Source organism: Polypterus senegalus, chromosome 15 (assembly GCF_016835505.1).
Source record: "Polypterus senegalus isolate Bchr_013 chromosome 15, ASM1683550v1, whole genome shotgun sequence".
Classification (NCBI taxonomy): domain Eukaryota; kingdom Metazoa; phylum Chordata; class Cladistia; order Polypteriformes; family Polypteridae; genus Polypterus; species Polypterus senegalus.
Window position 1 is genome coordinate 66,125,826 of NC_053168.1, and position 26,252 is coordinate 66,152,077.

The 26,252-nt window shown below is 35.3% G+C and overlaps 1 protein-coding gene across 1 annotated transcript in view; it reads right to left on the reverse strand.

Moving 5' to 3' along the window:
* Window positions 1–26,252, reverse strand: part of adam22 (ADAM metallopeptidase domain 22) — a 418,045-nt gene that overhangs the window by 95,348 nt on the left and 296,445 nt on the right. The window contains exons 15-16 of the mRNA XM_039737656.1: window positions 2,512–2,611; window positions 615–686 (exon numbers count right to left, since the gene is read on the reverse strand). Coding sequence (XP_039593590.1) covers window positions 615–686; window positions 2,512–2,611 — 172 coding nt within the window. The remainder of the gene's footprint in view (window positions 1–614; window positions 687–2,511; window positions 2,612–26,252) is intronic.

The window sequence follows — 26,252 nt, forward strand, 5'->3', positions numbered from 1 at the left end:
TGGTCTGCACACACTACTCTGATAAGTCCGCAACATATTTTTATCTGATTTACCGCGTCACACACACATGCGCTTAGGGGTCAGCCAAAGGGTCCAATTCAGGGCGGTCAAACAGTAGAAAAGGGTTGGTAATGAATATTAATGCCTTTCTCTTCTTCCTACAGATGTACTGAAGAGTAACTCGTTCTTTCCAACACTTTCCTGTCCTGATGACCTCAATGAACAGATTCTTATATTGCTTAAGAAACAGAAAGTTTACAAATAAATCTAAAATGATCTCCTCTTAAAGTGCAATTGTTAAATACTTAACCAAGCATTAATTTAGGTAAATTCATTTTTTTAAATATGGAACTGCTGCATAACACACTGTAACTTTGCCACTAGTATGACTATTTACAAATTCTAAACTTTTTAATGGTTATAAACCATTCATTGTCCCATTAATTAATGATTCCTTATTGGGCTGTTAACATTTTTAGGCTATGATGGATTAGACCAGTGTTGCCATAAGTAGTTTGGAATGGAGTAAAAGTCAACCTGAAAATTGATGAACACATAGAATCTTACAAACAGTAATATTACATTTTCTTAAAGAGCTTTCAACTTAGACTTACGGCAGCAGTGCCACAGTCACATTCTTCTCCGGGCTCAATAAATCCATTTCCACATACCGGAGGATCAAGAAGCTGCCAGGTGATAAAAAAAATAGCTTATTTTTAAACAGCATATCATAGTAACACATTTAGACTACTAATTTTTTTCCCACTTATGTGAAAAAGGTATACAACATTTTATGCAAATTGAACACAATCAGAAGATGTCACAAGCAACTGCACTGTAAAGGACATTTTTGTCAGCCCATTGACAACTTACCAAACCATCATTTTCATAAGACTAATTTGGGAAATGCTTTTATACCTGTAGTTTTTACATGTAGGATCTTCTGTGTCTATTTTGCAAAAATATGTACATGTGAATGCTTATGTGCCATACACAGACTGTACCCATTGGTCAAGCAGCATCCTTGTTTTCATGTAATAATGAGAACTTTGTCAAATTGCTCAACTGATACCTGGAGTTGGTTTATGAACGTATTTACAAAAGGCCCTGAACTAGAGTACTTGGGCTCAGTAATATAAGATGGATTTTTTGCTGCTGTTTCAAAACATGACTGCTTTTTCTATGCTATTAAACTGCCTTCTACTTCAAGGTCTCATTTGTAATTTGAAACCTTAAGTATTACAATGATATATAAATGTGGAATATATAAAGTAGTTCAATTGAGGCAAGGGACAAGGCTGCACATTTGGGTTTCTCATAATGACTCATATGTTTAATTACATCTTGTTTTTTGAAAATATCCTCAGCTGTAAAGCTTGTTATCTGTGAAGTTTAACAAAATATGAAAAGTAACATACCTAATTTATTAGTGTAAAATTATGCAAATGGAAACAAGCAATACATGCAAGTAAAAGCTGCAGATAATGTGTTTGCACGGGATACATACCTGAATTAGGCAGATAACTGTTCAACAAAAACAAAAGTTGAAGATCTCTCCAATTATAGCAACAGTTAATGAATGCTACGTGTTGATCTCTTTTTACATGTTGCAGTCACTGAATATTGAGTGAATATTGCTGAAAACGAGCTTATTCAAATAAAATAGGTGGCTGTGTATATACATATTTTGCATTTGTACAACTGACTCCTCTCAGATGACCTACAATACCACCAAAGGCATAGAAGTGTTGCAAATTTTAATAAAACAAATAAAAATTACTTTCACTACCGATAATTACAGCAGCCACACTTGAAGAATGTACCATATTACCTAAAGAGCCCAGAAACACTAACTGGTTGGTCACTTGGCTGGCAAATTGGTTGGGAAATTTAGTCTACAGGAACAAATGTATATGAGCAAAATGATTTTCAGGATTAGCGTGTGACAAACTAAATACTATAGGCTGGTCCAGATCTAATTATGCAATTTTCGTTACACTATAACTTCATCCATCCATCCATCCATCCTCTTCTGCTTATCCGATACACTATAACTTATTAAGTTTATTACATAGAGAATTCACAAAAAAATATTTTTGATGCTGATAGGTGGCAGCACCTGCCCTGCATTCCAAAGTGGCAGGGAGACGGTTGTCAGTCGAACAGCGGGTGCCGATGTGTTCGCCTTTTCATAATTGCATAATTAGATCTGGACCACCCTGTATTACAATAGGCTGAATCACTTCAATTGAGTTTCCTTTTAACAACTGTAAATAAATAAGTATGTAAATGAATAGATAAATGATATAATCAGTTGACCATTCATACTAATTGATATATGTTTTCCCACCAAATGCATTGGGTATATCTTATACATACCTACAAACTTACTAAATCATGTTATGTAAAATAACTTGGTTCTGATTTGCTTATGTATAGGGATGAACATGTCTTGTGATATGAACATGTTTAATACTGTTCCTGCAAATCTAAGTGAAATAAATACATTACCTTTGATGGTTTATTGAAAAGGCAGGCTCCTCCTCCACTGTTTAAGAAATTATAGTATTCTTCTACGTTGCACTGGGAAAACTTTTTAGGAAGGTAATAGCTGTATGGGATGAGACATAAAATCTGGTGAGACTCTGATCGGAATCTTTATACTAATAAAGAAGCTATCTCAGGTGTTTAAAGTTTAGTTCCTCAACTTAGAGTCTAGGATTTCAATTATATATACTCATATGTAAGGACGCAATGTCAATCTATTATTAGGATCAAGTATATTTGAGTCACTAGGCTGCACTTTACTTAAAAAATATTATCACATCAGGTCTCTTCAAATGTTTGAAGTTCATCTGCATTTTAAGGATTTTTTCCATTAGAGATGCCACCAATGTCCTGTGATTTCAGGCAGTTTACTAAGAAGTGCTTTATGTAAAGAAAAAGTAACAGTAAATATTGATGTCAAGATAAATGCATTACCATGGTAAAATAAAAAACAAAATAACAATTTAAGAGACATTAAAGGGGCACCCTGATGATTTAATTTTATTTTTCTCATCCTATTGAAAATTAGGAATACTTTGTGTCTGTGAGGCTCATATCATCAACAATCTTCTGAAGACTTCTTTATTGTCATAACATACTGATATACATGTATTATTATCCCATTTAATTTGGATCAGGGTATATCTTATTGTCTAAATTCTAATTTATTTATTTTGCATTTACTGTTATTACTGGCGGTTCAGTCTTACTTCAAAAAATATTAAAAGTCTTGCGTTGTTCATTATATTGTGTAATATTACTCATTTTTACTTAAAAGAGATTTTGCTTCTGGAAGTTTTAGAAAATGTTACATTGATTTACCAAGTTATGAAAATGTGATTTCATATTTGCAGCCTGATTGTGACCAAACCTACTGCTTAGAATCAGCATTCAATTTATTAATTTATTCAAACTATTTAACTGGGTTTTAATATAATTAAGTTTAGAACATAAACGAATATGTATGTGCACACAACAGCACAAATCTTCTACCATTAAAAAGCTAAATAAAAGGTTAAATAATTTACGTTGGGCAGCAGAACGGTGTAGTTTTGGCACTGCGGCCTTATAAATCCAGGTTTGGAATTCCACACCCAGCAACTGTCTGTAGTTTGCACATTCTTCCCGTATCTGTGTGAGTTTTTCTTTGGATTCTCAAGTTTTTCTCCCAAATTCCAAGAGGTATTTATCAGGTTTACTAATGATTCTGAATTGGTCTGGTGTGATAAACAGAGTATGTGTGTGTGGGTGTATGTGGACGTATGCACAAGTACAAGTGTGAGCCCTGCGCTGGACTGGCACCTTATCCAGATATATTTCCTAATGCTGCCAGGATAGCCCTCTGTGAGTCTCAAATGGTTTAAGAGCTTTTGAGATTGTTATGTTATGCATATTCACATATGCTTTTAATTATTATTTATCATCTTTTAACATCATCTGAAAAGTCTGAAAACGTTAACCCTTTCCCAGACAGAGTGACAGGATGGCATGGTGGTTATCACTGTTGCATTACAGTTGCACAGACCCTGGTTTCTGATTCCAGCACTTAGCTCTCATGCTGTATATGTGTGGGTTGCTCCATTTGCCTGCAATATCTCAACTCTGTACATGAATGGTGTGCACACGGTGGACTGTGGCCCAACTCAGAGTTGGCTCCTTCTTTACACTTGCTGATGCCAGGATATGCTTTAAGTCCCTGGAACACTGAGACAGAAAACGAGATTCAGAAATAGATGGATAAGAGTGCCTTTAGTGGGATGTCATTTGTGACCTCTAGTATATTACTTGCAGATACTGAAAGCAGAAGATTTAGGAACTTCTTCCTCCACCGCACCCTGCTGAAGCTGCTCCCACATTTACTACAATCATTGAGTGGGCCATGACTCAAACCCAGAATACTAGAGCTTTGAGACAGCAACTCTAACTACTGTGCCACAGTGAAACCCATAAATTGGTGAGCCATACCTAAAAATAGATTGCATTTAAATCAATGATATGGACAGGCTTCTTTTTCATGAGAAAGAGCAGCCTTTTGCTTTCCAAATGAAGGGCTGCTGTGTTTGAACATAATTCATACATCTACAGTATGTTAAAATACATTGTTCCTGACTGCTTCACACTTTGCCATTGTTAGATCATTTTTGCAGGTTGCTGATCACAGTACAAAACATAATTAAAACATATTGGAAATGATATGCCGGCTTTATCAGATGCTGGGAACAACGATGTCATTATGTATTCAGAATTAGTTGCAGCCTTTGGAAATATTGACCACAACACTCCACTAAGCAGAGCTGAGAATCTAGCTGAACCGCCAGACATTGCACTGTGCTTAAATATTACTTCTCCACTTCTGACACTCAGTTGCATTCATCAGTTAATTAATTGCTTTAGTGTGGTAAACCAGTGGATGAGTAGCAATTTGCTTTTAAGTTCTTTGTTAATGATCCACATGTCAATCAATATGTGCAAAGCTTCTTTGTCTCAGCAATTAAATCAGGGACTACACTTAGTAAAGCTAAGGCTCATCATATTGCATATTAAAGCACTGTTGTAGTTTTTTTTTATTGGACAGTTACTAAGTTTCTTCCATTTTTACTTTCTCATATACAAAGTATAGAGAAAGTACAGGAATCATGAAAAAATCTGACCTCAAGATTCTCATGAATCTTGACATTTTAGACCATCCTGAGTTCAAAAATCTCATCTCTCTGTGTGTAAACACGATAACTTGAAAACGCTTTGACCTTGGTCAGTGAGATTTTGTACACCTGTTTTATATTAAAAATGAGGAATCCTATCAACGTTTGGGCCACTTCCGGCAACTGGAAGTGGTACTTTACCTAAACACATTTCAGATTTTTTCAAGTAAACTATGGCTATAAATAAAGATATATGATTGAAATTTTGTGTGGATGTTAGAAATGACGAAAAATAAGTAGATATGAAATTTGAGAAAAATCACGCAACTGGAAGTGGTACTTTAACTGAATACTTTTGCTAATTTTCAAGTAAACTATGGTTATAATTACAGATAGATGATTCAAACTGTGTATAGATATTTATAATGATAAAAAGCAAGCAGACATGAAATTTGAGAAAAATTTCTTAACCGGAAGTAGTATTTTATTTAAACAACCATCCAAATTTTTTTGTATCATGGAAATATAAATGTGTACACAATATTAAAAATGGTATTCAATATAACACATATTTTTCAATAAATATTAATTTTATTTTAATTTATACATCATCAGTTTAACAATAATGTGTAAAACATTGAACACGCCTTGTAAATATAAAGATGTAATGGGAAAAATAAGCTGCTGCATCCCTGTTGTGTTCCTGGTAAGACATTTAATTTTATGATTTTTTTTTTTTATTTCTGCCATCATTATCATAATTAAATATAGCCAAATGCAGTTTCACCTATAGCAATTTACTGCAACAGATATTATATAATACTAACACTTTTTCTATGTTTTGGTGACTATAAATCTTTTTACTTTGCATGTAATCTAGGTAGTGCATATGTAATCATGAAAAAATTCCACCACCACTTTCGTACTCCCTAAGTGTGAAAATATCACTTTAATATTAAGTTTGATTATAAATAGAAATAAATGATTGTGTATCAATATTATCAATTAGTTATGATAAGAATCAAAAAGAAATGATATTTGAGAAATATTGCGCAACTGAAAGTGGTTCTGATAACCTTTTCCTCTGTCTCAGTATACGAGAAAGTGGAGGAGAGCACACTCCCAATTTTTTTTCTTTTCTTGTCATTATCTAGTGGTTCTAAGTGGACCTTTGTGGTATTCTGCCTGAATCACTGTGGTGCCATGGTGAGGCTGAGTCAGTCACTCAGTCATTGTCCAACCCACTATATCCTAACACAGGATCACAGGGGTCTGCCGGAGCCAATCCCAGCCAGCACAGGGCGCAAGGCAGGAACAAACCTGGACAGGGCGCCAGCCCACCGCAGGCTGAGTCTTCTTTAAAAACTTTTATTAGCATTTTAAATAGTGTAGATATGCTTTTGTATTCTGACAGTTCTAGTAATGAGTGCATAGTGAAATACATTAAATGGCGGCAGCTTCCTTATAGTAACGATACTGTGCTGTAAAAAACACATCAATGATCTCTTTGGTATTTCCATATCATATATATATAGTAGTATATAGTAGTTTCTGCAGTACCAGAAACCATTTTAAAATATATTCACCTGAATATGTATTCTTATTAATTTCCCTAATTTTTATAGTAGCTGTACAACATATTTCTTAGATAATTTAATCAGCACACATAAAGGAAACAATGTGAAAAGTGTAAAGGTTCATTTAAAAATCATTCTGCTTGAATATGATGGAACTGTTTAGTACATTTTGATATTTGTATTTAAAGTATTTATTTTCCCATGAAGACATTATTTGAATGAGTTAATTGTCTTTCTTAACAGGACTATCTGTTGTTCTTCTAAATTTGCTAACCATGACACATTTTCTAAAATAGCAGTTAAGATACAATGAGAAGTGTTTACCAGGATATATGTATGAATGTATTATTATTATTATTGTTATTATTATTGCTTTTGTTTTTGGAGACAACATAAAATACAATTTAAAGGCTCATTGATTGCAATGTTCTGATTATATTCATTCTATCAAACAAAAACAGTTCATATTTACACTTCTACTGTATAAATATATATACTTTAAAATATACTTATAATATATCTATTTTAAAAGGTTACTTTAAAACCGTAAGAGTTAATTTAACACTAGTGGTTTTACTCTATTGTAGCCAAGAGTGAATGGAATGATATGCTCTACCAACATCTGACAGCAGTGCATTTTATTTCTATTAAAAAAATTCTGTGGGTCAGAGTTTCTGCACTGATTCCTTTCTAACTGCACATGATTTTATCGCGCACTAAAGTAAAGTGATATGAATATAAGTGATATGAAAACATCTTTCTTCATCCTTTAGACAGCACAATATTCCTGTTAATCTGACATATTTCTCTGTTTTGACTCAACAAGAGTCAGCCACAGCACAGCTGGGATTAGAAATCCATGCTGTGACTCACTGTTGTCCTTTATTCCCAGCTCCTAATGCTATGGCATGAATCACAAGGAGATCCTTTAGTTTTTGTGCTACTTACTCACTTTGATTCATTATGTTGCTTAAGCACCTGGACTTTCAAAGACAGATCAATGATGGATGACACACTTTCACGCCAATGTGTCATGACATTTTTACCCAATAAATTCAAGATGAGGAATCACAAACTGCAATCCTGAGGGGCTGCACAATTTTGTTCAGAAAGAACCTTTAGGCATACAACCAATTTTTGATGTTAATTGACAATGAAACTAATTAGATTCTGTTTGCTTTTTAATTATTCATAAAGTTGTACAGTATCAGAATATATTTTACTGTTCAAAGAAAATCAAGAAAACATTTTATGAATTACCATTTATTAGTGATCCCCCGTCGTACAGTATTTATTATTTCTTTCTTTCTAAATGTTTTAATCAAGAAGCTACTTCCTGATGAACAGACCAAAATGCAAACGGTAACAAATTAGCTGCTTCACTGCCATTTTTGTACAGTATATGCACTTCATTGTTCTTGGATAAATAAATGCTAATTGGAAACCTTCCTTTGCCCTGTTATCTTCTTTACTACAAAATAGCACTTTGGGAACAAAATATTCCATTATATAAAAAATCATCAGCTTTTTCAAGGATGTGATTGAGAAATTGTAAGGTTAAATGTCTCTAAAATGAACAGCGAAGTTGGCATAAAAGTGAAACACATTACATTTTACCCATGATAAATGAAATTTTTAATCAATTATTTTCTTGATAACAAATATTCTGATCACTCACATACTAAGAAAGACTATTATTTGGACACAGTTAATTAATAACAGAGACATTGGGCTAAGATGAAAGAACTAGTAGGACAAAGCATTTTATGGCCTGAATGACTTCAAACTGCAGTATGTTACAATTCTTACAATTACAATGCATTGGCTTAAAGAGAAAACATAGATCACAAGCCTTGTACATTTCTCAGTCCACAGATAGCATTTTAATTTCCATATATCTGGCACCTATTCTGAAGCCAAACTCTGAGAAGTCTTTTAAAATGTTTTTATTTTTGTTTAAAAGTGAAGTAATAATATTACTGTACCTCACATACAGTTGTGCTTGAAAGTTTGTGAACCCTTTAGAATTTTCTATATTTCTGCATAAATATGACCTAAAACACCATCAGATTTTCACTCAAGTCTTAAAAGTAGATAAAGAGAAACCAGTTAAACAAATGAGACAAAAATATTATACTTGGTCATTTATTTATTAAGGAAAATGATTGAATGTTACATATTTGTGAGTGGCAAAAGTATGTGAACCTCTAGGATTAGCCATTAATTTGAGGGTGAAATTCGAGTCTGGTGTTTTCAATCAATGGGATGACAATCAGGTGTGAGTGGGCACCCTGTGTTATTTAAAGAACAGGATCTATCAAAGTCTGCTCTTCACAACACATGTTTGTGGAAGTGTATCATGGCACGAACAAAGGAGATTTCTGAGGACCTCAGAAAAAGAGTTGTTGATGCTCATCAGGCTGAAAAAGGTTATAAAACCATCTCTAAAGAGTTTGGACTCCACCAATCCACAGTCAGACAGATTGTGTACAAATAGAGGAAATTCAAGACCATTGTTACCCTCACCAGGGGTGGTCCACCAACAAAGATCACTCCAAGAGCAAGGCGTGTAATAGTCGACGAGGTCACAAAGGACCCCAGGGTAACTTCTAAGCAACTGAAGGCCTCTCTCACATTGGCTAATGTTCATGTTCATGAGTCCACCATCAGGAGAACACTGAAAAACAATGGTATGCATGGCAGGGTTGCAAGGAGAAAGCCACTGCTCTCCAAAAAAACATTGCTGCTCGTCTGCAGTTTGCTAAAGATCACGTGGACAAACCAGAAGGCATTTGGAAGAATGTTTTGTGGACGGATGAGACCAAAATAGAACTTTTTGGTTTAAATGAAAAGTGTTATGTTTGGAGAAAGGAAAACACTGCATTCCAGCATAAGAACCTTATCCCATCTGTGAAACATGCTGGTGGTAGTATCATGGTTTGGGCCTGTTTTGCTGCATCTGGGCCAGGACGGCTTGCCTTCATTGATGGAACAATGAATTCTGAATTATATCAGAGAATTCTAAAGGAAAATGTCAGGACATCTGTCCATGAACTGAATCTCAAGAGAAGATGGGTCATGCAGCATGACAACGACCCTAAACACACAGGTCGTTCTACCAAAGAATGGTTAAAGAAAAATAAAGTTAATGTTTTGGAATGGCCAAGTCAAAGTCCTGACCTTAATCCAATCGAAATGTTGTGGAAGGACCTAAAGCGAGCAGTTAATGTGAGGAAACCCACCAACATCCCAGAGATGAAGCTGTTCTGTATGGAGGAATGGGCTAAAATTCCTCCAAGCTGGTGTGCAGGAATGATCAAAAGTTACTGGAAACGTTTAGTTGCAGTTATTGCTGCAAAGGGGGGTCACACCAGATACTGAAAGCAAAGGTTCACATACTTTTGCCACTCACAAATATGTAATATTTAATCATTTTCCTTAATAAATAAATGGTCAAGTATAATATTTTTTTCTCATTTATTTAACTGGTTATCTACTTTTAGGACTTGAGTGATAATCTGATGATGTTTTAGATCATATTTATGTAGAAATATAGAAAATTCTAAAGGGTTCACAAACCTTCAAGCACAACTGTATGTTTATTTTGTTGATCATACCAGTAACACATTTGTTGCAAGTCAAGAGTCAACCCTGGATGTGCATCAGTCCACCACATAGCACTCTTGATTGTCCAGTCATCATATAAGAGACTGACAGTAAGGAAACACTCATGCAGGAAATGTTAAATACAGTATATAAAGGACTAGTCTATTCTGACTCAATGTTGAGAAAAGATAATCCTATGATTTTTTTATTTGATATGTTTTAAACATTTGGTGTAAATTGTCTGCCACTTCACAGATCTGGTAATCCTGGGTTTGAAGCCAACACCTGTCCATTTTTATTGTGAAGTTTGTACTTTCTGCTTGTGTCCTCATATATTTTCTCCCACATACCCAAAAATGTGCTTGTCAACTTCAGATTAGTATAGGTGTGTACATTATTTGCCCTACATAAACTGGCATCCTGTCCAGGGCTGTTTCCTGTCTTGTACTCTGTGCTGCTGCGATAGGTTCTGCCCCCCATGCAACCCTGTACTGGATTAAGCAAGTCTGTGGAATTTAAGTTGTGGAATGGCCTAGTAGCTGAGGCACTGAAAGGTAAAACATCATGTTGCCTGTAGGAATGTGGGAACATTTCTTAACACTACATTTAGTATGGTAAAATGTAATAAATGAACAAATAATTTATAATTATTCAACAGCAGTGTTTTCATGAGGAGATTGAAACTATTTGAAGCTTGTCTGAATGAGCCATATCTGGGCAATTCTTAGACTGAAAGTAGAAGTGAAGATTAGAAAGAACAACAATAGCATGAACAACTTTGGATTTTTGCCAAAATGGAAGTACTTCAGTTCGCAGTATTCAAGTTTAAGTTCCAAATACAGCTTTGCACTGGCTGTGAACATCTAAAAAACACCTTGGAGGAAAGAGAATGTTTTCAGAGATACATTTATAACTAGGCCTGTCCTGTTTTGGATGAAACGGATGAGCTCTGAAGTTTTCCTGCCCTTCTGAAACTCATTTTTGTGTCCCAAGCTGCTTCTTCAGTGGACATTCAAGCTGGCATCACCGTCACAATTCATATGTACATTAAGAACTGAATCCAGACTGATTGTGCAGTGACTGTATTACATATCACATGTACATAGCCTTGCTTATAATTGATCGGTTTATTCATCTTACTTGTTGTACAGTATACTGTATATTTCTTTGTCATCTTTTGTATAACTTTCACTGGTTTGTGCTGTTTTGGTTTATTAATTGAGGTAAATTGTGTTGATTTCTGCCTTTCATTAAGAAATATTAAAAGACAAAATTATTGAGGTTAAATCAGCATTTTCACTGTGAAAAACAAAAAGGCGTATCCTCATTCAGGAACATTTTAACTGTCTTAAGAAATCATTATTTTCAGGAAAATTATGTTTATAGAATGAACATATTAATGTCTAGAATTTTAAAAACAGTTCATTCACAGTATATACAATTAAAATAAGTAAATTAAATGTCAATGCTCTAAAAGGCATCAATGTTTTTATTAGTATTAACTCATTCAGTGTAAATCCCATGGCTTACCTGAATCTTTAGTATAAATGATAGAAGTTAAAGATAGCATAGAAAGCAAAAGACAAACAGAAGGAAAGAGTAAAACAAAAAAATAAGGTTCTGTTTCTCTAATTTTGAGGACAGAGTGGTGAGTACCTGGGGAAAATCTATAAGAAGGCATCTAAAGTTCTTAGGTGGGTGGAAGTAACATTACAGCTGTTGCAAATACCCAAGTGAAACTTTATTTTTAATTTCAGTCCCATTAAGCATTAAAGTAAAAACAAATACTTCTAAATTTTTGTGTTTGAGTATGAAATCCTTAATATGTTTTATTTCATTGATATTTAATTACCATATTGTTCACCTCTCCTAAAAAACAGACATTTTTATCTTTGACTTCCTTCAATGTAAACTTGCCTTAACAGATTTATTAGAATGGGTGGAGCAACCTGGAAAAGCCCACCATAAAAGACCCCAAGCTAAGCATAAAAAGGAGGGTGCGGATAAAGAGGACTTATCTACAAGCAATTAAAAGGCATTTTCCTTTAGCTAAAATCCACTGGCATGGGTAAGTGACCATCAGCAAGTTTCACATAGCATCCTGTCTTTGGTTGACTTGTGAAATTGGGAAAAATGTGGCAGGCATTGCTGCCTCTGACCTAATGTGAGCAGTTTTAAGTGAAGCTGGTAGTGTGATTTTACAAATAGTGGACAAGGCACATGCGAGCGCTTAGAGGCAATGGAAGATCAGTGCGGTGGTACAGTCCGAGGAAGGGGACAGTGTTTTTGCCCAGAGAAAAACCAATGGTCTTTTTAAGGGCCACCTATCAACAGCACTGTCCAAGTACTGACTCCATAACTCCGTCTTCCCCTGCCTTGATGGGCTCTTATAGTATTAATAAATGCTAGATAAATGCACTATATATGGGATATGCACATCTAACGTAATTAAGAAGCTTGATTCACTTGTTACAGAACCAATATCACTTAATACAAAAAAGGGCATTGCCAGAAATACACTATACTCCATAACTGATCAACAAAGATTGAGAAATTACTACAAACGATTGTTACAAAACTGGGAAGGCTACAAAACTATGAAGACTGTTGTTTTTATTTCCACTTATAGCATTTCAATACAGTATAGAATGGAGTCTGTGTGAACTGGATAGAGGAAGGCTTATGCTGTGTCAGTGTGTCACTTTTGGTGTACATTAGTGGTTGTTGTAGTTATCTGACCACTAACAATATCCAGCTGTTTTTAAGGTGGAAGTTAAGTAGATGAACCTGTTCAAAAATCAGTCGTCCAATGCTGTGGGGACAGGACAGGACAGTTTAGTTGAAGAGCAATACCCCCTTTTACCCCCAACACCCCATGGATTCAGGCCTGCAGAAAGAACTGTACATTGAAGTAAATTATTTTTACTGTATTTTATAACTAGAAATTTAAAATCAATGTAAGGGTTCAATACATGATAAGGTAAATTAAATTGTATCAATTTGGCTGCACATAGCCTTAATTTATCAATTAATTAGTCACACAAATATTGTGAAAACTTAAACAGATACAGTATTACGTGCATTACAGTTAATGAAACACAGCTGCACATAAAATACAGAAAAGAATATCATTGTTTGCAAAATGTTAGTATTTCAATTGATCAAGGGTCTTGTGAATGACTTATATATATTAAATTGATTGTTTGATTTAATTTAATAATTCCAGTATGTCTCTCTAGGTAACAAAAAATGTAGACACCAGTATGTATCATGTGGATGTCTTCTGTTAAGTGAGGAATATTTTTGATTATATATTGAATATTGTATTCATGTTTGGTAGAAATGAAATAAACAACAAAGTAGTAACTTATATCGTTTTAAGCAAGTATATAATTGCAGAGAAACACAAAGGAAGGGCCAACTGATAAGCTAAATATTAAGCACTTGAAAACAGGACTGTACCCATGTCCTAATCATTACAACACAAAACTATCAACTGGGAGAACTCTAGCAGTTAAAAAATACTTACAAAGTTCAAGAAAACAAGACTGTCTTGTTGAGTTTGCAACAGATAATTAAATTAGTTTGCCCATCTGTTTTCATATACAATTCTGATACCTAATACAGTAGATAATATTATCCAGGTTGTGAAGGGACATTGGGGAAACTCAGCTAAACCCATCTCAAAAAGAGAAGGTGACAGCACTTGTCAAGTGAGAAGAGTGGGGACTAAAGGCATAGTATTTTAAAGATACAGAAGGCTGGGAGGTGCGGAGACCCCAGCAAGTGCTACAGTGAGTTCTAGCCTGGTGTCTCATAGCTTCATTGAGCTCACAGTGGATGGGTGATCTATGGCAAGATCTTCACCTAAGGGTGGAAAACAAGCAAAGGTCTGAAGTAAAAGACAGAAAGAGGGAGCCATGAGGTAAAAAATAGGCTGTTGTTAGGCCAAAAGCCAGCAGGTGAGTCTCTTAACATGGCATAGTAAGCAGTCCTTTTAAGGGTAGCAAGCAAACTAAAGGAGTGACAAAATGAGCAAAAAATCTATGAGATCACCATGAGCTAGAACCATGATTTGCTATAATATATATGTGCACAGACACATGCAGAAACTTGTCTTACTTGCTTAAGAAATACGGAGCTGCAGTATTTGTAAATATAATGGTAATTCTTTAAATGTATTAGCCAAATATTGCTACATTTGTAATACAAAAGCCTCTTGATCAGTTGTCCAGATATGAATGGTTAATACTGAATAAAAGGTGATCTAAGAACTGAAACCAACATCAAATAATGTTGTCTAAAGAATCACCTAGATGATATTACAAAGACGTTCATCTAGGACCAAAATAAACATTACATATTGTAAACTACACATCAAGGTATAAGAATGAAAGACAGATCAAATCTGAACTGATGTCAGGTATTTGACCAATAAAAGAAAATTCACAGCTTTATTCATGTATTTACATAACATAAGAAGCAAAAATAGATGTGATAAAACACATATTGAAGGCACAGGCAAGGCTAATTATCTGCATTTTTTGTGAAAAAAATGCTAGGCAAGGTATCTCACTAGATGATCATATGTAAAGTATTAAAATAAAAAAAAAACTGGCAATGATATTCTCAGTGTTGGTAAAGCAAAACTTTAAAGCTGAAAAATCTGTTTTGTAACAAACATCAGCTCACCTGCTATCCAATATGGAAATTGTAGAAAATGTAAGACATAGTTAAAAAACAAGACAACACAAAAACGTATAAACTAGAAGAAAAAGAAGCATTCATTCACTCATTCATCTTCTAGGTCCACTAATCCATTTGGGGCTGCAAAAGACTTACTTCAAGCATATACATTAATATGTGGATTATCATTCGGCTAGTGATATTAACTGAAGGGCTTAAGTGTAGAATAATAAATATATCTGGATCAAGTAATAATTTCTAAATGTTATTACAGTAAAAATAAAAAAAACATTAAGTTGCTTCTTGATTGGTTTTAGTGATGACATAATATAACATTTACAGTTACATAACACCTTGTTGTTTACTCTTGGTCTGTCAAACCCAGTAGCTCAAACAAAGAATACATATGCAGAAAACGCAACTTAAAAGATTTAAAATAAAATGTTCATTTTACAAAATTATAAATATATGACAATTATATAAGGAACAGAGTGAACTATAAAGAATAAGTAGCCCATGGTCATCTCAGTCTTGTCTTTTGAGCTCTTTGCCCAAATAACTAACTGATGTGCATATTGTATCTTTTTTGCCCCCACAGTTGCAGGATGAAAAACATCTCTAGAGTAAACTGCAAAGCAAAGTTAAGCATGAGTAATATGCAGAAAGATCTCATTAAAACTTACATAAACAATGTTCATCTGCACAAATTATAATTATATACAGTATGCCCATGTGAGGATACAGTATCACCAATACTACTATTGCTGCCCACCACTAATAAGTGACATCAGCCATTTGCAAAGTGGAATACTAACACTTGTATGGAAGGCCTTTCCTGCTGGGTCAGTGACAGCATAAGTGCCCATCCACGTGAAATCAACAGAACTTCCCAGCTAACCAGCTCCAATTGTCTTCATACTTTAGAGAAATAATGTTGTATCCAAAAATGAATGTGACAAATTTTAGGCTTGTATCTTCATTAGTTTAAAGGGGATGTGGCCCTCATGTTATTGAAACAATGTCACTTTAAGAGTCTGGACAATGTATTGATGTCCTTTTCCATATCATTTCAAAGTTTATAGTGCCTGCCAATTGATATACTGGTTAATGGTGAATCAATGATCTTCAGGATATGCACAAGAGGGACCCCATAGAAATTCTTTCTCTTAAGCCAAATGTAAGCCTTAGAGGGACCATGAGGATACATAAACACAGTATTAGTTGTACATTTTGTGTCTTCTGTAATGTTGCACACATGTTGCCTATCTGTTGGTCAAGGGCATACATGACATATTTTCATTTTTTAATAATACCATACAATATGGCAGGGGTCCTCAATCACAGTCCTGGAGGGCCGCAGTGGCTGTAGGTTTTTGTTCTAACCCGGTTGCTTAATTAGAAAGCAATTCTTGCCAATAATTTAATTTCATGGCTTGTTAGTGTTTTAACTCTGCTCTGTCAGGTAATTCTTATATCCTGGATTTTCTTTCCCTTTGTAAGGATATCATCCAAATGATTTGAAGGCTAAAATGGATGAGTAATTCTCAGTCCTTCACTTTTTCCTCTTCAATTTCCTTCCAAGTATTTAATTTAACCCAATAGTGCATGAGTACACACAGGTGTAAATGGTAACAAGCTAAATGGACAAATGCTGGTCTCTTTTGTCATTTGCATGTTATTGCTAATAAGGAGCAATTAAAAACCAAGAATACGACTGTTTAAGACTAAAATAAGCAATAAGGGTTCAAAACAAGTGAGACAACTAAAGTGAAGCAGAAGTGTTACTTGAGCAATAATTGCTTCTTATTAAGCCCTTGGGTTGGAGCAAAAATCTGCAGCCACTGCGGCCCTTCAGGACTGTGATGGAGGACCTCTGCTATATGGGAATGTTATATCCCCAAAGATGTGCAAGGCGAATAACTGATAATTCCAAATTAGAACAAGTGTAAGTGAATGGGTTCAATTTTACATTAAAACAGATTACTTAATTTTCTATACCATTTGCTGTTGCTGTGATTGTAGGTGCTCCTTTGTTTGTTTGTACATCTGTCTGTCCAATGTGATGCATGCACAGAAAGATTGCCATAATGCATGTGCTGTCCTAAAAGAGATAAACACACTCATTGCTGTGTGCCCTAACTTATTTCAGTTTGTGTATTTTGTCAGTTTGATTTTGCTGCAGTCTGGTCAGCAGGGTTGCCAGGTCCTGCAAAAATCCCTAGCCCAAAAATATCTTGAAACCCACCTAATGACAGTACAAACCAGCCCAATAAATGGCATGTTCCCTATGAGCACAATATATGAAAAATGAAACAATGGAAGACAACAAAGATGTACACAGAAAATCAATGAGGGGTATATGAACAAGTCTCACAAATTTTAACATACTCAAAGTTCATGTAGCACTGACAACTTTACTGTGTGATACTCAAATTGCATTGTGGAATGTCACACATTAATATACTGTAATGCCACGGAGGAGTTGCATCAGCCTGGTGATAAGTCACCATCAGTATAAGTTGGCATTCCATCATACAACTGAGCTTTAGAGCCACCTGCAGAGGAGCCTATAAAAACGGCAAGCCCTCCAAATTCACATATGAATTCCAACTAGTTATGGCATCAACAAGCGGTCTTTCTAACGATAGCAAGTTACTTAAAAGAGATAAGTAAAGATCAAAAATCCATCGGCACTTTATTATACATAATTTATGACATACATATATTGTCGTAAGCACATAGAAGGATGTTGTTTTCTTTTTTCCTGAACTCGCTCTTTTAAACGATACAAGGTACAGCCAGTTGCTGGCACTTTTTTACTTTCTTTTGTTTCTTCTTTCCGTTTTGGTCATCTTTTATATGTATTAGTAACAAGTGAATCATTTTAAGTGTTCTGTCTTTCATATGGCATTGCTTTCTTCCTCTTCTGATTCGATTAGACATCAAGTAGATGTCAGCTGTGATTATTGAAGATGTCCTTTGTGTTGACTTAAATTTGAAGTAGCGTGTTTGTCTTATTATATCTGAGAGTTCAACATCCTGTTTCTGAACTTTGATCTCATTTGTGGGTTCCAGAAGAAATACCACCCAACAGCAGCGTTTCTGAATGATAGAGACAACATTGAGAGAGCCAAACTGGGCATTTTTTGAAAATCTTTCTTAATAATAATAATAATAATACATTTTATTTATATAGCGCCTTTCCCACACTTAAGGCGCTTCACAGAGTCTTATAAAGAAATAGCAGGAATATGTAACATTGGATACAAATGTTTCCTGAACAGAACATTAAAACAGATAGATATAGGGTATACAAAGGCATTAAAAACTGTAGAATAAAAGACAATAAACCAGATAAAAATACTAGATCAGCATTTCTCAACCTTTAAGTATTTGCGACCCGAGTTTTCATAACAGTTTTAATCGCGCCCCCCTAACGTTTTTTTGAAAGGGGCCCTATAATACCAATTTGTTCTTTTTTAATTAATGATATATAATAGATGCATATTTTATTGTACCTACTTAACTTTTATCGACATCTAACTCTATATTGATTTTTCTAGTATCAGAATGTAGTTTAAGTTAATTTGTTTTGGTTTCAATAGATGTATTTTTCATATTTTTTAATTCTTCGCCCCCTTTTTGTTACTGCTGCCCCTAGGGGTCCCCCACAGGTTGAGAACCACTGCACTAGATTCAATACTAAAAGAAAGCCTAGCAAATAGCATTATTCGTGATACAGAGGCAAATTATACTGAGGATCTGGACAGACAGGACAACAGAAAGAAGAGGCAGGACATCAGGTTAAGTTAAAAGCCTTCCTGATCAGATGAGTTTTAAGTTGTTAATTAAAAGTGAATGGAGTTAGCTGATCTAATTCATTTCGGGAGGCCATTCCAAAGTCTGGGTGCTATGGAGCTGAAGGCCCTGTTATCTATAGAGTGCAGGTTAGTATGGGGCACAATAAAGATGGCCAAAATCAGAGGACCTTAGTGGGCGAACAGGAGCATAGTGATAGAGAAGGTCACTGATGTAGCCCGGTGCAAGGCCATTTAAAGCTTTGTAGGTTAATAATAAAATTATATATTCTGTAAGACATACAGGGAGCCAGTGGAGGCAAAGCAGAATGGGTGTGATGTGCTCACTGTTGCTGGTTCGTGTAAGGACTCTTGCAGCAGAGCTTTGAATCAGCTGGATCTATGATATAAGATTATAAGCAGCATCTGCCAGTAGAGAGTTATAATAATCAATGCATGATTTGATAAAAGCATGGACAAGTTTCTCAGCATTAAAAAAAGAGATGAATGAGCAAACACGGGTTATGTTACGGAGGTGAAAGTGGGAAAGTTTCTTAACGTGGATTATGTGGTTGGAATAAGAAAGGGAGGAATCAAAAATGACACCAAGATTCCTTGCTTTAGAAGAAGGTCTGATGAGTTCATTGTCAAGAGTGACTGAAAAGGAGCTAATTTTAGAGTTCTGCTCGATCCAGGTTTTAATTGTACTGAGGCAAGTCGTGAGCTGAGAAAGCTCTGATAAAGTTGCACTTTTAACATTGAAATAGAGTTGAGTATCATCTGCATAAAAATGATAACCCAGTCTATAGCTACGAATGATATGGCCAAAGGGAAACATATAGACACTGAAGAGCGAAGGGCCGAGGACAGAGCCCTGAAGACCTTGTGTGACCGGCGCTGAGATGGATTTGCTGTTGCCAAGATTAACTAACTCTTGTCTGTTGGTCAGATAGGACTTGAACCACTGGAGGGCAGTGCCAGAGATACCAAGCATGTTCTCCATTCTGGACAGTAGAATGTCATGTTTGACAGTGTCAAATGCTGCACTGAGGTCTAACAAAATTAATATGCTGCTTTATCCAGAGTATGCTGCCATAAGCAAATCATTGGTTACCCAAGGCAAGAGCAGTTTCACTGTGCTGTGCCCTGAAACCAGACTGAAAGGGTTTCATCAATTATTAGAGGTTAAGTAATTGGCGAGTTGGAAGGCTACAACACGCTCAAGAACTTTTGAAAGAAAGGTACGTGAGAAATAGGCTAGAAAATTCTTAAGATTTTTAGCATCAAGTCCAGACTTTTTTAACAGTGGGGTTACAGAAGTGATTTTAAAAGTGGCTGGGACAAAGACAGTGCCAAGGGATGTATTGATTAATGTTGCTACAGTTGGGATTATGACATGAAGCCAGGAACACAGGTAGTGGGGCTCATCTTACAAAGTAGGTCATTAGCAAATGCAGATGTGACTGGTGAAAATTTAGAAAAAAAAGCTGGATGGACTGGCAAAACTGGGAAAGATATAAGTAGATGATGGATTAATGTTAGTTTAATTATTTAGATCTTTAATTTTATTGTGGAAAAAGTGGAGGAAATTTTCACAGACTTCTATAGAGGAAGTAATTGGGCCAGATGCAAGTTAAAGTAGTGTATTAACTACAGAAAACAAAACCTTGTGTTATCATGGCCACTTTCATTTATTCTGCCATAATTCATATCTGCTGCATCACCTTTCCTTGCCAATTTTATCCTGTATTCTTTTCTAATCTACCTCAATGTTCTATTTGTACTGCAGTCTTCACTTTGCCTTCCTACTAAATTGGCAAATCAATTAATTTTGCTATTAATTTTATTTCAGGTAACATTCAAGTTTCCAGTTTATTTTTACAGCTGTGATATATCTTCTAAGAAGGTCAAAAAGTCACACCCTACCTAATTGATATATTTGATCATGGAGCTGTTTCACTAACCCAGTTTGGCAGGAAACTGCCACATCTTTCAAACCTGCTGGTCAGCAGCTGATAATTTTATGTTGTTAGCTGTGTTGCAAAGCCCTTCTAAAGCTGGTTCTCAGTTTAAAGCATTATAGGACACCTGATGTTTAGGAGCATACCTGAAGATATGTAGAGCATCAACTTAAATCAGTTACAGCTAGAATCTGAAGCATCCAGTGTTGCATAGGAGTGTATACAGTCAAGATGGTCTGGAAAAGCTTTAATTGGAAATAACCAGTTGTGTTTATCTATACCATGGCGTGATCTAGTGAATGAAATTTGCCTTACAAGTTATTAAGCAACTTAAACCAATTTAAAATTATTTTATATCTCAATAGACACAAACTTGCAGCGCAACATATATGAAATAGGCTGTTTATTTATTAGGTACTATATGAAAGGTTAGTGATCAAAGTAAAAGAAGTAGGAATTCAAGGCATGGTGTGTAGGTGGGTACATGATTGGCTCAAACACATGAAGCCAAGGGTTAAGGAGAGGGGAACTTTAACAAAATAAGGTGATGTTAAAAATGGTGTCACTTAGGGATTACTGTTGAGACTGCTACTCTTTTTAATATGCATTAAAATATGGGCAAGGAAATCATTAATAAGCTGATTATATTTGTAGATATTACCAACTAGGTGGAAGGACAGAAAATGAAGAATCAGATAAACTGTTACAAAGGAAATTGCACAGCATACGGGCTTGGGCAGATTAAGCCTTCGCCACCACCACCTACTCAAAGCATCATGATGCACCAACATTGAGGGAATGAAAGCCAGAAGTCTACGTGACCATCATCATCAGGTCCTTCCATGAAAACCCTAAATACAAAGAGGACTGTTTGACTTATGTTAGGTAGATTGCCCAGAGGGGACTGGGCGGTCTCGTGGTCTGAAACCCCTAAAGATTTGATTTTTTTTCTCCAGCTTTGGAGTTTTTTTGTTTTTTCTGTCCACCCTGGCCATCGGACCTTACTCTTATTCTATGTTAATTAATGTTGACTTATGTTTATTTTTTATTGTGTCTTCCATTTTTGTATTCATTTTGTAAAGCACTTTGAGCTACATTTTTTTGTATGAATATGTGCTATATAAATAAATGTTGATTGATTGATTGATTGAAACCTAATGTAAGCAGTAATAATAATGAATGATCATACATTTTATTACTATATTACCTTTCCCATGCTCAAGGTAAAGTATTACATATAGGAAGTAAAAATATTAGATTTGAATACACAATGGGAGGTAAGAAACTTGAAACCACCCCTTAAAGGCAGGACCTAGGAGTTATGGTGGACTCTTCACTATTTACATCCAGACAGTGCACAAAAAACTAATAGGATGTTAGGTTTTATATAATGATTTGTGGGGTACAAGTCAAAGGACGTGATTAAAGGAGGTTAAATTATATAATGCACTAGTGATCCCTTATCTCGAGTACTATGTACAGTTTTTGTCTCTGTATTACAAAAAAAGTCAGAGAAGAGAAAGTCTAGAGAAAGTCCTAAGAAGACCAACCTATCTGATTCTGGGATGAAAAGGTAGGAGTTATGAGGAGAGATTGGAGGAGCTGAACCTTTTGAGTTTAAGCAAATGGAAATGTAGACGTGACAAGATCAGTGTTTAAAATTATGAAAAGAATTAGTACAGCAGTAACACTAGCTGTTATTTTAAAATAAATTCTTCAATAAGGATATGGTTACACAGTTGGAAACTTGTTAAAGGCAGATTTTGCTCAAATGTTAGAAAGTTTTTCAACTTAAGCAAACTACCACGAGGAATAAATTACCAAATTGCATGGTGGATGGCAGGACTTTAGAGAACTTCAAATTTTAATTGATGTTATGTTGGACAATCTAGGTGAATAGGATGGAAGACCTTGGTGGACTGAATGGCCTGTTCTTGTCACAATTGGTCTAGTGTTCAAATGTTCCAATAGGTCAGTATATATAATTAAAGATTATTTTCATGGGTCAACACTCTCCAAGCCATTCCACAGAGGGAACCTTATAGAACAGTGACAAGAACAAAAAAAAAAAAACCTGAAAACAAAACATATATCCCTACCAACCAAGTGTTTCTAAAATGCCACCTACAGCAGCGCTATTTATAGTTGTGGTCTATAGACTGGCATATGTCTATATGACACCGACTGTTGGTTCACAGTGAGTCACTGAAAATAATCAGTTTAATCCTATGTTTAATAACTTATTACTATTGTTATTATTATTATTATTAATCAGTAATTACCGTATATGCTCCAAAAACGCAGAGTCTCTTATTGTCGCCGGTCTCTAATAAGCGCCGGGCTTCAGAGGGGACGTGGCCAAATAGTAGCCGGTCTCTAACAGTAGCCGGGCCTGATATTTGCCTACTAGCGTACATTGTAAGCATCTGTATATTTGCGTGTGTAATACATGTGCACGTCAGCACGTTGCATATATAAGAAATACGGATATACCGGTTTCTAAAACTGCTTCATTTTCGTGCCGGGTTGACCAAAATACGGACAAACCTGGAAGAAGAGGAAGACAATAGTGAACTGGACAACAACAAATCTGTCATTGTGGATTCGGATGACGAATAGCAGCGAAAGGTACAGAAAGACATTGCCATTCATCTTTAACAGTCTTACGTAGCATGTGAAATTCAAATAAAGTAGCTGTTTGTATTATTAGCCAATATTTTTGTGTACCTACATGTACCGACACGCGCAGAAAAAATATTGCGTTCTGAAGGTTTTTTTTTAAATAATGGCCAGTCTCTAATAGCAGCCGGTCTCTATTAAGCGCCGGGAGCCGAGGCTAGTCTTGTAAATAAATGCTGGGGGCCACTATTGGAGCATATATACGGTATTAAGTTTCAATATTTAGAAGGTTGATCTAAAAATGTTGGGTCTCCTTAAAGATCATCAAAGGACAGCCTTTCACTTTTAGCGAATTAGATTTAAAGGTAGGCTCTGACAATATAAAGAAGGGACTGCATTCACAAAGGCAAACAGTTTCACATCCTTAAGTAACAGATTTTAAAAAAGTCTGCTTACCTTAGCTATTTAAATTATGACAGCGATTTTTCAGTACACATGGAGATTCTACAGCCCTTGTGTGATTGGCAAAGAAAGGGTGTTTCCTTTATCTTCAAAAAAGTATTTTGTGAGCCTTTTTGTGCTCGTTATTGTTGATTAGGTTGAGGAATAATTTAAGTCATAGTCAAGCCCCTATGATGCAATTAAAACACTAGAATATGCGACAGAGTTTTGTGATAGGTGAATAAAAAATGTGTCATTAGCCACTATCTAGCAAACGTTTAGATTTTCACTTGCCACAGTCACACGGTCAGTCCTCTAAATTATAGTGCTGAATTACATGCTGGCAAATACATGTAACATTAGCATGTGCGTGTTTACAAAAGAAGGGTTATGAAGAAACTTAAGTCCCTGACCAAGCAGAAACCTTTTTTCCCCCTAAGTCTTGTGTGCAAAGGAAGTGAATCTCACAGCTCATCAGTTGCGACTGACAGGCTTATAGCTCATTCCGAGTGAAAACATAGGAGCGGGGTGGAAAAACGAAAGTTCCAGACTAGTAGGCTATTGGACTTCACATGGCTTTTGTATAATCTGGAGGAAGACGCGATAATCTGCAAGTACTACTACAGCAAGCCTAGTGTAGCCAGGAAAATAGAGTTTGTGGCCAGATCACACAGTTTTAAAATATGAAAATCGAACAGTATACTCCCAACTGAAAAGGACATGCAGCAGGCTGTCACATCATGTTGGCAGCAAGCAAGTGTGCTAAAGAATCTGCAGTGGTAAAAGTTTTTCCAAACACAAAAAGGAAGAAAGATGATGCAGAAAGATATGAACTTTCAGTTAAAATAAACACGACATATTACTGAGTTTCGCACTAACGAAACCACTTGCTTTGTTGCGAAAGGAAAACAGTCTGGACATTTCTCTAACATATCACAACTAATTTCAAACATTACTGCAGACTTAAAAAAAAAAAAGTCATGATGGTGCAGCAGATTCTTCTGTGGTGTTGTGGAGGTCAGATATTTACATGATGCTTTGCCAGTAAAGCTTCTTTTTAACAGAAACTGAAAAGCTTAAATTACATATTTAAATTTTGAAGTGTGGGTTTAGTGTGATTCTGAATACTGTATGTATGGAAGTTGTAAGTTTAGTTAATTTATAGAAAACAGTTGTGTTTTTCAAGAAATCTTGTGAGTGTGAGTTTATTGCACATCCAGAAGTGCTACTAGGTGTTTCATTTCTATTTATTACTATTTATTTTCAAAGTATTATTACATAAATGTTGTATAAAAATCTATATTTTGTTTAAAATGTCTACAAGTAGTTCATTAAAAAAATACATATCTGAAAATTTTATACCAATATGTTTACTTTTTGTAAAGTTCCATGTTATGTCAATCATTTTAAATTCAAGATTTCTTACTGCATTATGTGATTATGGAATCTAATCATGCAGAGCTTTTGTTGAATTCTGACATATGATGGCTACCAAAGGGAAAAGTTCTATAAAGGATATTCAAGTTACGGCATTAGCTTGATAAGTTTATTGAAGACAGAAAGCCACATTTAGTCACAGTTGTTTGAAATGCAAAGCCAAGCTAGCATATTTGGCTGAAATTGTTGACACATCTGGTGGCTTCTTGATTAACTATGGAAGACAGGACAGAAGTAAAACCTGGAATCACGGAGAACATTAATGGCAAGAGATTGTTATGACATTTTTCACAAATTAGTAACAGTCATTGCTGATGTGTGTGATAGAATTAATATATATTTTTCAAAATGTTATCAGTGGTTCACTTGAAAAACTTAATATCTATCTGAACCAAAAGCCAGAGAAAAACGGTACACAGTCAAAATAATGTTGTGGTCTACAGTTAAATACTAAATGTTCTGTTTAAGAAGACAGCTATATCACTTAACTCTATTAGTAAGAAAAAATGACAGTGGTTTATTGTTTGCAGTAAAATGAACTGTCACAGTTTGCCCTGCCTTCCCATGAGGCATATCAAAACCCATAAGTGAAAAGATAAGAGAAATCCCACTACTTCAGAGCACGCTCATCTCTCTTTTCATGGGAGAAGTTCAGGATTCTAAAGGGAGACATACCTGAAAAGGAAATGGAAGTCTATTTAGTCTGTCTAATCTAGTCACATCAACTACAGGAACTGAAGGTATTTCATTGTTGGTCATTACCAAAAAACAGGAATTAGTAAGGCCGGTTCACTACCAGTGACAAATGAAGGAAGAAAGTCTGCACAGTACAGGTCCAAGGTGTACCAGTTCAAGCAAAGAGGAGCCCTGCCCTGCTAACCAGGGTGCAGTCAACCTCTACAGAATTATAAGAAATAAAAAAGAAACAGTGTTTAAATT